The 13,615-nt window shown below is 35.7% G+C and overlaps 1 protein-coding gene across 9 annotated transcripts in view; it reads right to left on the bottom strand.

Moving 5' to 3' along the window:
• Positions 1 to 36: 36 nt before the first annotated feature.
• slc4a7 (solute carrier family 4 member 7) overlaps positions 37 to 13,615 on the bottom strand; it is a 51,035-nt gene continuing 37,456 nt past the window's right edge. For 8 of the 9 annotated variants that reach the window (XM_058747763.1, XM_058747762.1, XM_058747764.1 and 5 more), the window contains 17 exons: positions 13,526 to 13,613; positions 12,883 to 13,029; positions 12,652 to 12,755; positions 11,618 to 11,792; positions 11,247 to 11,380; positions 10,163 to 10,408; positions 9,978 to 10,083; positions 9,373 to 9,534; positions 9,188 to 9,301; positions 7,684 to 7,845; positions 7,358 to 7,609; positions 6,490 to 6,558; positions 4,634 to 4,807; positions 3,786 to 3,917; positions 3,543 to 3,637; positions 1,791 to 1,898; positions 37 to 921 (listed from right to left, as the gene is read on the bottom strand). In XM_058747763.1, the coding sequence (XP_058603746.1) occupies positions 840 to 921; positions 1,791 to 1,898; positions 3,543 to 3,637; positions 3,786 to 3,917; positions 4,634 to 4,807; positions 6,490 to 6,558; positions 7,358 to 7,609; positions 7,684 to 7,845; positions 9,188 to 9,301; positions 9,373 to 9,534; positions 9,978 to 10,083; positions 10,163 to 10,408; positions 11,247 to 11,380; positions 11,618 to 11,792; positions 12,652 to 12,755; positions 12,883 to 13,029; positions 13,526 to 13,613 (2,350 nt within the window). In that variant the 3' untranslated portion in view covers positions 37 to 839. The remainder of the gene's footprint in view (positions 922 to 1,790; positions 1,899 to 3,542; positions 3,638 to 3,785; positions 3,918 to 4,633; positions 4,808 to 6,489; positions 6,559 to 7,357; positions 7,610 to 7,683; positions 7,846 to 9,187; positions 9,302 to 9,372; positions 9,535 to 9,977; positions 10,084 to 10,162; positions 10,409 to 11,246; positions 11,381 to 11,617; positions 11,793 to 12,651; positions 12,756 to 12,882; positions 13,030 to 13,525; positions 13,614 to 13,615) is intronic. The other variant, XM_058747766.1, reaches the window with a different exon arrangement.

Here is a 13,615-nt window from a genome sequence, read left to right as displayed (position 1 = left end):
AAACTCTTTAACACAATCTGGAGCAGTTTACATTACTCAAGTTTGAATTTTTCTTGATATTTATTTTCAGAGTGACTGCAAGAATTGATCTGTTTGTTCTCCTTCGGTTTTGTTTTAATATAGTATTTGTACATAAATTATCAAGTAATCTGTCAGACCATCATTTTGTATGACATTTTTACAATTAAAGTACAATAATAATAATTAACTTTGTATTTAGGTTTAATATGCCCTTCATGTGACATTTTGAAGTGTTCGCTTGGCACGCTGTTTTTCCAGTAGTTTGGAAGGTCAGCCATGCAGCCTAATGTCACCACCTTTGGTCTCAATGAGACATTTTCTCATATATGCATTTATTTATTTTTTAAAAGCAGCACTCTGCAACAAACAGCATTTTAATGTACTGAAAGAAAAACATCTTCGGTGATGATCTGAAAACTGTGGTACCGTGAGAAACAGGATTTTAGCATGTAAAACTAATCCTAAAAGACTTTGTCTTCATTATCTTGAGAAAAATAAAATAAAGAAAATAAAAGAAATGTATGAAACCTAAGAGTCTGAAGAGTTCTTCATAACATACCCTATATGTCTGAAATCATGGTGTTTTATTCATATTAAAAACGAATTGTACAAAATAAAAAAGGGTTTGTTGGTGTGATTAAAAATAGAAACTTAGATAAATATACGTGGAAGTGATTTCTCAGCCCTCTATCGGGCGTCTCTACCTTTGGCTTGACTTAGGCAGGTTGGAAGGGCACACAAAACAGAGCAACACCGTTCCAGACTAGAGGACTCTGGGAAGGGCCCTGCACGTGTTCACAGTGAGCTCTCAAATCTGCTCATAATGACGTCTCGGTATCCACACATTTATCCCCCTGCTCATCCTCCACATTGATCTTAATACTAGCCGTCTTCTCTTCACTGTAAAACAAAGAAAAGTTGAAGGAAAAATTTAACTCAAAGCGGGTGCCCAGCAAAATTTTTCTAAATGTTAATATCGCCATACTTGCAACACACAGTATCAGATTCAATGAAGCACAAACATGACATATGCAAAAGCAAATCTAGCGCACACACTTTTGACAGGCATTGGTTTTAAACAACGGATAAAGGCCTGGTCACATGAAGATAAATGGAAAAAAAAGCAAACTTATTAGACTTTTATAAAATTTTATAGAATCCAAATTATATATAAAAAACTTTTCTAAAATAAATAAACAATAATTTTTTATATTAGTGTTTCCTTTATGCTATATATAAAAAACTATATTTATTATAATTAATTTACAAAAATATACTTTTATAAAACAAATAAATGTATTTATATTTATATATATATATATATATATATATATATATATATATATATATATATATATATATAGATATAGATAGATAGATAGATAGATAGATAGATAGATAATTGTGACAAAAATTATCAATTTTATATATGTATATTTAAATTCAATTTTATAAATATTAAAAATAAAATTAATTTTTCATATTTATTCATTCATTCATATATATTAATAAAATAGCACATTGGGTCTCATTTGCAATAATTAACTTAAATTATTCATAAACACAGTATTACATAAGTAGTTGCACTGAATCAACAATATACATTAAAATGAAAACCTGGACAAACAGGCCTTTACTGGATAAAATATACAGTTCTTCTGTACGGCTTTATATCTATGCAGGAAAAAATAAACAGGCTGTGCGTTGAAGCAGTGAGAGGAAACAGAGTGCTATGAAAAACAGGGATGAGGTTAGAGGAACAAGGCTACCTGGCACTAGGTTTCAATACTTTGGCACTGTCAGAGCTCATGGCAACAGCTTTCCACACAGCAGTTTTGGCCATCTCATCAGATATGTTAACCACAGAGGGGTCAGTGCTGCAGAAAAGACACAGAGCACTTACAGCTGGTTGCCCACACTTTTAACACACTCATTTCTCTTCCTGTTCACCAGCACAGTGCTTGATGGCCATTTGATTAATAAAGCATGAAAATCACATAAGATGAACCAAAGACTACCCTTCCCAGTGCAGACCCTGTGTGTTATTTCAGAGGTGAGCATTTAATGTTGTTGTGACATTGTTCATGAGTAATATGTCATGTTAGTAATCAAAGCACCTTTAGTCAGATAGACAAGTTTTACTTGCTCCCTTGCTGAAAGATAAACATCAACCTTATGGAATTGTTTTTCTTCTATAAGACCCTTCTAGATAAGATAAAGTAACTATGAAATGGACACTAAGCAGATATGAGACAAACTGGACCAACAACAAAATCAATCCTTGAACTCTCAAAACAAAATCCACATTCACAGGTCAACCTATAACTAAAGAAGTGGTTAAAAATTACCAAACCATTTAAAAATTTGAAGTCGGTAAGATTTTTTTTTTTTTACGTTTTTGAAATAAGTCTTATCAAGGCTGCATTTAATTGATTAAACAAAATACAGTAATAATGTAAACACAATAATAATACAGTAAACAGTAGTAATATTGTTAAAGATTATTACAATTTTAAAAAAATATCTTCAGTTTAGTATATTTTAAAATATAATTTATCTCTCTGGTGGCAATGCTGAACAATACATTTAAAACAGCTATGCTGCTTAATATTTTTTTGTGGAAACTGTGACTTTTCTTAGGATTATTTAATGAATAGAGCACATTTTTTAGATAGATACAATTAATAATGATTAATCCTGTTGTGTAATTATATAAAATATCTGACCACATAATTGCACAACTGACAGATAAGAATCAAGAATTCCTGAGAGCCATTTATTATGTGGATTACACTGGCCTTGAGGCAAGAAAATGTAAAGAAATTGTCTTCAGCTGTCATTTAAAGGCTAAACGAGTCCCTGCTGTAATATTAATGCCTCTAATGTTAATGTAATGAGAGTTAGCACTCCGAAAATGCTCTTGTAACCTGTTAGTGAAGCCTAACAAGTGTACAGGTCAATGAAACAGCTGTCTGTCAATGAGATGGCCTGGTTAATATGTTTAGATATGACTGAGCTCTGGTTTACACATGAACTGTCAATTACCAGACATACAAGGTAAATCATGAGCAACAATCATCATCTGATCATCATCAAGCTGTTCTGCATTGTGAAAGGATGAGTTGAATGAGGTGCATCAACCAACCAATGCAGAACCGTCAGAGGAAGATTACAACTCGTAACCATGCACTCACATTGTGATGTGCAAAATACTCTGCGTTAAATAAACGTAAGTGAGGATTAATATCTGTAAAAAGGGAGTATGCGGTAACCAGAACTCAAGCAGGCCTGAGAGCAGATAAAAGACCAACCACTCCGCTCGTGTCTTCCTCGTATGAGGTGTCAGAGACTACGCTGTCAGATCTGTCTCAAAAGAAACAGGTCAAAACGTACTGAATGAGCCCTTGAATGAGGCCAACACAGGGTGTTTAAGAGAAACCCACATGGACAAATGCCTTAGATCATATAGGGATAGATTTCACAGGATGTCTTGTATACTGCAGCTGTGAACTTTTACCAACCTGACTTTAGTGGTCTTCACAGGGATTTCCAGGTGGTCCCCATTATCATAAGGGATCTCCATTCTTCCTTGAGCCTCCATTATGCGCTGTGCTTCCTGGGTAGACAGATAGTGACATAAAAGTAGGAATGTGTGTTGATAGAAATATTCAAAGTCTATACATTATCAAGAGAAGATAACCATCAAACCATCATATTGATGTTAAACCATCTTTAAAATTTCAATTCGCATTTTGAAGAAGTACCTCTTTTGCCTTTTTCTTTTTGTCGTCTTCTTTTTTCTTCTTGCTTTCTGGCATTAGGTCATCCAACCAGCTAAGCTCCCTCTTCATGAAGCAGAAATCCAGAAGCTTCCTCACAAATACCAGAGCAAGAACCTACAGAAGGTAAATACAATACCGGAGTAAAAATCCATGCAACAATGGATGATGTGCAGTAAAATCTGAATAAAGATTAACAAAATAAATCTTTTTTCTAAATGAAATCTATGAGCATGTAGAGACAGAATTTAATTTCTGTGTTAAATTTTGGGGGAAACTTGCAGTAAAGATGGTGAAACAGAGATAAACACACTCTTATATGTACCCAAGTACAACATTTTATTATTATTTTTTTTAATCATATACTGTGCATCACTTTAATGGAGCTATTATTGGTATTTTTTCTTGCAAAGTGAAATAGATATTTAATCAACAATATTTCATTATATATTGTAGGATTTTACTGAATTACACATGAAAACCAATTTTTCAACCCAAAAAGAACTCTTTAAAACCTTTTTTCAACTTCCAATCCCTATTAACATTTGTTAAATTATTTGTAAAAATAAATAAATAAATGAAAAAAGAAAAAAGCAAGAACTGACAAAGTATTATTCTGAAATTAAAATTCAAAAATGGTCAATTAACATTAAAGTTTCAATTAACGCAGCATCTGAAATGGAGATTGATATTTTGCGAAGGTAAGCGTGATCTAATCACACTGGAGGCACATTAGAATAAAGGTGTAAATGCATTTCGGCTAAAAAATATCAAATACACAAAACACACGTTGATACCAGGTGTAAATGGGTCCTATGAGATTTTAAACGTACCATCATAGGGAAGACCACCGCAGCAGCAGACGCTTTGATGACCCACAGCAGCACCAGGCAGGTGAGCTGAACTATTGTGAACATGTGAACCTTCCACAGCGGCACGTATCTCAGGTAGATCAGGTCAGGCTGGTGCTTTGCCGGCATCCCAAACAGCTTAATACGGTCAAAGAACTGCAGTGCAATGAATACACAAAGAACATGACCACACATCCATCATAGCCTTAGTTTGACCTGCATGTATAAATAAGACATACAGGTGCTGGTCATATAATTAGAATATCATCAAAAAGTTGATTTATTTCACTAATTCCATTCAAAAAGTGAAACTTGTATATTATATTCATTCATTACACACAGACTAATATATTTCAAATGTTTATTTCTTTTAATTTTGATGATTAGAGCTTACAGCTCATGAAAGTCAAAAATCAGTATCTCAAAATATTAGAATATTACTTAAGACCAATACAAAGAAAGGATTTTTAGAAATCTTGGCCAACTGAAAAGTATGAAAATGAAAAGTATGAGCATGTACAGCACTCAATACTTAGTTGGGGCTCCTTTTGGCTGAATTACTGCAGCAATGCGGCGTGGCATGGAGTCGATCAGTCTGTGGCACTGCTCAGGTGTTATGAGAGCCCAGGTTGCTCTGATAGTGGCCTTCAGCTCATCTGCATTGTTGGGTCTGGTGTCTCTCATCTTCCTCATGACAATACCCCACAGATTCTCTATGGGGTTCAGGTCAGGCGAGTTTGCTGGCCAATCAAGCACAGTAACACTATGGTCATTGAACCAGCTTTTGGTACCTTTGGCAGTGTGGGCAGGTGCCAAGTCCTGCTGGAAAATGAAATCAGCATCTCCATAAAGCTTGTCAACAGAAGGAAGCATGAAGTGCTCTAAAATTTCCTGGTAGATGGCTGCGTTGACTGTGGACTTCAGAAAACACAGTGGACCAACACCAGCAGATGACATGGCAGCCCAAATCATCACTGACTGTGGAAACTTCACACTGGACTTCAAACAACATGGATTCTGTGCCTCTCCACTCTTCCTTCAGACTCTGGGACCTTGATTTCCAAATGAAATGTAAAATTTACTTTCATCTGAAAAGAGGACTTTGGACCACTGAGCAACAGTCCAGTTCTTTTTCTCCACAGCCCAGGTAAGATGCTTCTGACGTTGTCTCTGGTTCAGAAGTGGCTTGGTAGCCCTTTTCCTGAAGACGTCTGAGCGTGGTGACTCTTGATGCACTGACTCCAGCTTCAGTTCTCTCCTTGTGAAGCTCTCCCAAGTGTTTGAATCGGCTTTGCTTGACTGTATTCTCAAGCTTGCGGTCATCCCTGTTGCTTCTGCACCTTTTCCTACCCAAATTCTTCCTTCCAGTCAACTTTGCATTTAATATGCTTTGATACAGCACTCTGTGAACAGCCACACCTTTCAGTAATGACCTTCTGTGACTTACCCTCTTTGTGGAGGGTGTAAGTGTTCGTCTTCTGGATCACTGCCAAGTCAGCAGTCTTCCCCATTATTGTGGTTTCAAAGAACAAGAGATACCCAGAATTTATACTGTAGGATGGTCATTAATTGAAACTCAAATGTAAATATTCTAATATTTTGAGATACTGATTTTTGACTTTCATGAGCTGTAAGCTCTAATCATCAAAATTAAAAGAAATAAACATTTGAAATATATCAGTCTGTGTGTAATGAATGAATATAATATACAAGTTTCACTTTTTGAATGGAATTAGTGAAATAAATCAACTTTTTGATGATATTCTAATTATATGACCAGCACCTGTGAATCAATCCTGAAATTAAATAAAGTATTGTGAAAATTAAAGTATGCTAACCTGTATGCCTTTGAGGGAGGAGACACCCATGTAGAGGAACACTCCATACAATACGGGCATTGGGATAAACTAGAGAAATTATGAAAAAATAAATAAAAGGAGAAATTACACTTAAAAACACAGTCCAACTGCATAACAGGTTTTTTTTTGTGTACAAAAAGTATTCTCGTCGCTTCATAACGTTACGGTTGAACCACTGATGGCAGATAGACTATTCTGACGATGTCTTTCGTACTTTTCTGGGCCTTGACAGTGCAAATTGTTCGGCAGTCAATGGGACAGTCACAAGCCTCCCGGTTTTCATCCAAAATATCTTAAATTGTGTTCCAAAGACGAACAAAGCTTTTACGGGTTTGGAACGACATGGGGGTAAAGTGATTAACGACAAAATGTTCATTTTGGGGTGGAGTAACCCTTTAAAATTGTATTCATTTTAACATGATTTTTCTGAGGGGGGAAAAAAAGATGCAAGGACAATTAAGTAAACCAAAGTTGCTTCAGTCCAATTAGTGTTCATCTTGAAATATTGGCATAAGAATATATAATTTATTCTTCTTGTTTACTTCATAAAAATCAATGAAGATATTACAGCAAATAGACCTATGTAACACGACCTGAACATAGATGTTTTTAGAATACTAAAAAACATTTACTTGCTAATAAGTATAAATTATCAATCAGACGACAAAAATTGTGTAGTAGCAAAACAGGTTTTTCAACCAATTTTCAATCATGTAGACAATTAAGAAATGTGAATATCAAATGATACAGTAGGTTTATAGGGTTAATAATTATATATATATATATATATATATATATATATAATTTTTATTATTTTATTTTTTTTGCACTGCAAACTGAGCCATACCTTTAGAATTGATGTCATGAAGACAGACAGACCCATAAGCACAAAGATCATGAGCCCAGTAACCCTCTGCTCACGAATGCCCAAAAACTTGGGCTGCTCTCCTGGGGCTGAGCACTCCGACTCCACCTTCAAACTGTTGACGTGAGAGATGGAGAGGACGGTGGCAGCGACGAACCAGGGCAAGCCCATCACAGAACACACGCCGAGCATCACGGCCACCACCAGAAGGTCAAGATGATACCCGCAGCCTTTCTGCAGAAGAACAGAATCATGAGCCACAGGACCGCTGCAGTGCTCTGACAGACTGGATCAGGTGACGAACTGACCTTGAGCTTGTGTTCTTTACGGTTGATGATGACAGCGGTGATCTGCTGATCCATGAAGATGAGGATGGTGCACAGGAGGGCAGGGATGGCTGCTGCAAACAACGTCCATGTGGGGTTATCACCCAGAGGTGAGATCAGCCAGCCACGGTTCTTAGAGGTGGGCTATTGGACAGAAGAAAAGCACTTTAAATTATAATAAACATAAAATTAGATTTATTGGGGATGAACAATTTTTGTGCCATATCACTTATCAGTCTGTATTAGAGTGCTTAATTTATTTGTATCTGTATTGTATTGTCGATATTGTACATTCTTATTTCTCCTATTTTTACATTTAGATCACCTCAAATAAAGCTAATTTTTAAAAACACACATAATTTAGTAACACTTAAACAATCTTTTGCAATCTCAGAATTAATATTCATATTTCATACTGTACATTATAATGTTGTGATGCCCTAAATTCACTTGCAGCATTTGACTGGTGTTAGTTGTAAGTTTTTAATTTAAACTTATTTAGACAAAATATTATAGAATTTTAATACCAGTCATCGGTGCATCCCTTTACAATACAAATTTACAAAAAAATGCTTTAGAGTCACCAAATCCAAAATAAACAGCATCCAAGAAGCACATACTGTACAATACTGTTAAAACGTTTAGGGTTGGTGTGATTTTTTAAGTGTTTTTTTAAAAGTCTTACAAAGGCACCAAAGCAGAATTTTTGCAATCATTTGATCAAAAATAGAACAAAAACAGAATTAGTGTGAAATATTCAGTCTCACTGATTTGTTGCTCCAGAAACATTTCTTATTAAAATCAATGTTGAAAACAATTCTGCTGCTTTTTGTGGAAACCATGATGCATTTTATTTTTATTTTTTTCAGGATTCTTTGATGAATACAAAGTTCAAACGAACAGCATTTCTTTAAAAAAATAAGTTACAAAAGCTAGTTCAATTTTAATCAATTTAATGTGTCCTAACTGAATAAAAGTTCTAATTTCTCACATTTCAAACATTTGAAAATTATTACACTTTTGAGCATTACTGATAAATGGCAAAACTTGCATAAGAGTGCAGCACCTGTTTCTTAGGCTTTATAGGAAAACAGTTAAAGAAGAGAGGGTTAGATCAATAGCCAAAGCCCAGCAGGATAACAGAAAACAGAAACAGCTGGAGTGGTTTAGAGTCAACTAAACCCTGCTAAGTGTGTTTTCTGTTTATTTTGGACTATTTACTACAAAGTTTTGCCTCCATTCACATGATGATACACTCATTTCAACTGTTTTGGAGGATATAAAGCTGTGAAAGTAAGTGTTCTGAGAAATACTGATTCCAAATTTTTCTTTGTAAATTAACTTTTGGCCAAATTTAGAAGAGTGGAAACAAAGCTCAAAAGTCCAGAAACCCTAAAACCAGCCAATCATGATCTGTTGAATCCAGCTTAAGAACTAACAAGATGAACAAACACAAATTAATAATAGAAAACAACATTTATAGTACCTCAAAGGTATCTGGGACGTGTAGTTTAGGAGAGGGGACGCCCACCAAGTAATCAACCAAGACCATAATCATAATGGTTAGAAAAACTGCAAAGTCACTGATTGAAGAGCGGACCTGGAGGACAGAAACTAAATGTTAGAGCAAATAACACTATCGGCACATGATCAGCGCATGACTCTACGGACCTTAGTGGGGAAATAGCGCTTGGTCTTGAACTGCTTGAGGAAGGATGACAGGAAGAAAGTGGTGAAGAACAGAATGACAGACCAGAACAATACGTCAGGGATGTACGGGCCATTATGTCCACAAGCAGGACCCACAAACTCGCCATGGAGTTTCTTGCAATTCTTTGAAAGGAGAGAAAAAAATAGCAAGTAATAATTAAAGATATTTTATTTATTTGATATGGATACAAGTGCAACAAAAAAAATATTTAAAAAATATAAATAAAAGATTTTACATGTAAAGCTTTGATGATAAAGAAATCAATAGAACAAGATTTTTTTTGCTTTTATTAAAAGTTTCATATGCATTTGATTTAGAAATAAATAACAAGAAGTTTCTTTTTCATTTACTGATAAACTATAGTCTGGCAACTGGACACCTTTGATGCTGCTCTTTTTCTGACTATCCACCTTATTCTGATGTCTTTATTGGACATAAAAAAATGACACAATTAAAAAGTCAAGTTAATGTGCAATGCTGTTAATCATGTTTCTCCTATTAATGTTAACTTTGGCAGCACTATTAAAAAAAAATTAAACTGTAGTGTGAAGAAAGAAATGCTTACCGGCACATCAAGGTCACTCCAATTTATGGTCTCAGGATTAAAACCTGACTGATTCCATGCCTGTACCATCTTCTCTGTGATATTAGATGGAGATGAACACTGACATCTAAGAAAATGATAAATAAATAAACTTGTAATAAACATGAAACATAAAACAATAAACAACAAGGTGAATATTTCCTTACGTGTAAACTGTGAGGTTATCCAAATTGTCGTGCATGTTGAAAGGGAACATCTCCCCCAGCTGGAAGAGTTTCTCCAAGGCCTCATAAATGAAAATGATGCAGATGAGAGCTGCGAAGGCTTCCTCTGTGAATCTCGTTATATAGCACACTAGAGAGCTGGCATCTGTGGCAACCAACACGATACACAAGAAGGCCGTCCACAGGCCAATGCTAGTGCGCAGAGGGAGGTAGGACAGACCGTAGTCACTGAGGAGAGACAGACATATTATACATCACTATCTGAATCAAAGCATCATAAACATTCTGTGTTTCATATAATCAGCAATGTGTTTTTGAAACCAAGGAATTATGCATTTTTATAGTTTGCATTGCTGCACAAAAACATATAGACACTAATGGTTTTGGATAACTGCACAAAGAAGGATTAAAATGAGGCTGAAAATGTGTGTTGTATTGTCCAGAGTGCTACACCAACGTTTTCCAGCACCAGCAGATGGCACTATGGTACTACTTAGAGTTTAAAAATCAACCTTTCATAAGAGGAAACAATCAGAATTGTATTTCACTTTTTAAATTGTAGTTGACATGAAATGTCAACCATTGCCTGGAATGTGACATGTTAAACTTTAATTGTATATACTTCAACTTTTTTTAAACAATAGTTAGTTACAAGCAAATAATTTGGACAAACAGCATAACAAGAGTGCGGATATTTCATAAAATATCAGGGTGAAGTACTGAATATTCATTCATTTATAAGTTTGCAAGCAAAATAAAATAAAGGATCCAATTCATCCCAATGATTTTCATTGGCTTATTTGGCCATTAAGTTTGTATTATAAGTTTGATATAGTTCTGTGAATCAGTTCAAATTGTTTATCTTAATAAATCATTTCATAGACTGTAATTCTGCAGTACAAATATTTTTTATAAAATGCTTAAAGAGACAAAATTACATAAAACAAATTCTCCCACTTTCTCAGCTAATTTTTTCAAATGTGAGAATAACGTAATGTAATGTAAAATGCATGAGGGACAGAATGAGCAATGTTGTGACACTCTATTGAAAGTGAGTCTCTCTCACCTGCAGAACTTGAAAAGAATCTTCTCAAAAACTAGAACTGGCCCAGTGCTGCCCAGGATAGTGAGAGGCTGACCAGAAAACAGAGAGAAGGCCACACCGGTCAGCGAAGCTCCAAACAGAGACTCAATGGCACTCTAAAACAAACACAGACAAAAGAGATGTTATCAACAATGTGGGAGAGTTTCAAACAAAGAATAAACACATTCTGTGGAAGCAGAAATTATATCTTTTAAGGCATAGGGAAGGACTATGCTCAATAAACACTCTTGATTCCAGTGAATCTGAATCTTATTCAGACTGTCTGTTCCACTCAGAGATTTAATCCTCCATTATTCTTTCCAGACAGAGCCAAGTCTACAAGTCTGACTCACTATGTTGTTTTTGGTGGCTTCCCCCAGAAGGCCTCCGAAGGTGATGACGGGGGACATGCAGGCACAGTAGAGGAAAAGGATGGAGGCCAAGCACTGCAGGCTAAGAGCATCCCGCACATCGCTCAAGTAAAACGGAGCTTTCCGCTTAACGTCTAGCACCAGTCCACCAAATATCCTGTGATGAAGGAAGAAAATAAAAGGATAAATCCTATCAGGACATACAAAAGCAATCAAATTTGGAGTTAAATAATCTGCAGAGGTTAACAAACTAATAATAATAATACATATTGTTTTTATATATTTTGTATTAACATCCACTTCTTATAAAATATAAATTATGAACGACTGTTGGGTATAACAGTGAAGTTAACCAAGTAAAGTCCCTGGAGATAAAATTAGTAAATGCATTTGGAAATGATATTATAAGGGCTTCTCATTTTGTCCTAATGGCTGCTTAGGGTGTGCTGTATTTTCAGAGCGCTCTGGGGCTCTTAAAACACGTCTTAATGGACAGCTCTCTTGCACAACTGTCTCCAGCTGGCCATTTTAAGCTACACATCAAAGGATGGGAACCACTGTTAAATATACCGCCTTTATTCATACCTCCAACATGAAAGACTCACAAAATTTGCACCATAAAAACATTTTTACCCCCCTCCATTTAATGCGTGTTTAATAAGGTCCTCCTTCATCAAAAGAGACTTAAGTAAATCCGACATCACCCCCTTCTCTCTCTCTCTCTCACTAACACTGTGTTCAGCAGGGTTCAGCTTTGACACACATTTATACATGTTCTTAAAGTCCAGACAACTTAATGGCTTAATGCAAGAGCACAACATGTCCAAGTATGTGTATAATCATGTATATAATCCCATAAGCCATATTTAGGGCATGGTATAATAGAATCTCCGTTTTAATATATGCTTTGCATACCGGTACCTACTTTTATAGACCAACTAAACAATAATATGGTTGAGGTATGCAAAAAAAAAAGTATGCAGTATATAAATGGTGGAGGTTAGACTAGCTCTGACCGTCCTGTCCTCTGGAGTTCAGGTCCAGTGTGGTGTTCCTCTTCTTTGATAATCTCTGATAGTGAAGCAGAGCCATTAGGCATGGAAGGCATCTTCCTCTTCTCCTGCGGACATAAAAACGGCAACAAAAACCCCGTTAACCCAGTGGCTCATGGCTGGCTTCTTTCAGAGACAGAACCAACAAACTTCTGGTTACCACTACTCTACCACATTCTCTGAGGCGATGATTACCTGAGACGGGACACTTTTTGGTGGCTCGATTCGTATCGTGGGGTCCCATTCTCCTGGAGGCAGCACTGTCACCTGGTCCAAAAACTCGTCTATGCCAGACAGAAGGTCGATCCTGTCTTTGGCTTTGTATGCTACATCATGAAAGATCTGTCATGGTGTTAGAGAAGACATGAAACTGAAAATGCAGTTATGCAAATGGAACTGCTGCAATCTTAAAATTAGAATTATGAGTAAAGACAAGCTGAGCTTCCTTTAATGTCATCTTTGCAATACCATTCAAAAGTTTGGGGTTGGTGAAATTTTTTAATGTTTATGAAGTCCCTTTTGCTCATCAATGCTGCATTTATATATAAAAAAATAGTCAAAACAGTAATATTGTGAAAACTTTTTACAAATGAAAATAGATGTTTTCTGTTGTAATATGTTTTGAAATAATTAATTCCTTTGATGCAAAGCTGAATTCTCAGTAATGTTTGGTGCTCAACAAACATTTCTTACTATTATAAATGTTGACTGTTATCTTTGTATAAACTGATCATTTTTAAGGATTCTTTAATGAAAGTACAAAAGAACTTGGTCTACTGTTTGAGTTATAGGCACGCTAGACTAGTAAATACAGCCTTATTCAAAGTGGATGCCTCACCTCATCTGTCATTAAAGTAGCTATCGACCTGCCAATCTCATGGTATTGGCCCCCTTTCCCGAAAGGCCCCAACAGCAAGAAGAGAAACCT

This window comes from Onychostoma macrolepis, chromosome 16, assembly GCF_012432095.1.
Source record: "Onychostoma macrolepis isolate SWU-2019 chromosome 16, ASM1243209v1, whole genome shotgun sequence".
In the NCBI taxonomy this organism is placed as follows: domain Eukaryota; kingdom Metazoa; phylum Chordata; class Actinopteri; order Cypriniformes; family Cyprinidae; genus Onychostoma; species Onychostoma macrolepis.
This window is presented reverse-complemented; position numbering and strand designations above follow the sequence as displayed.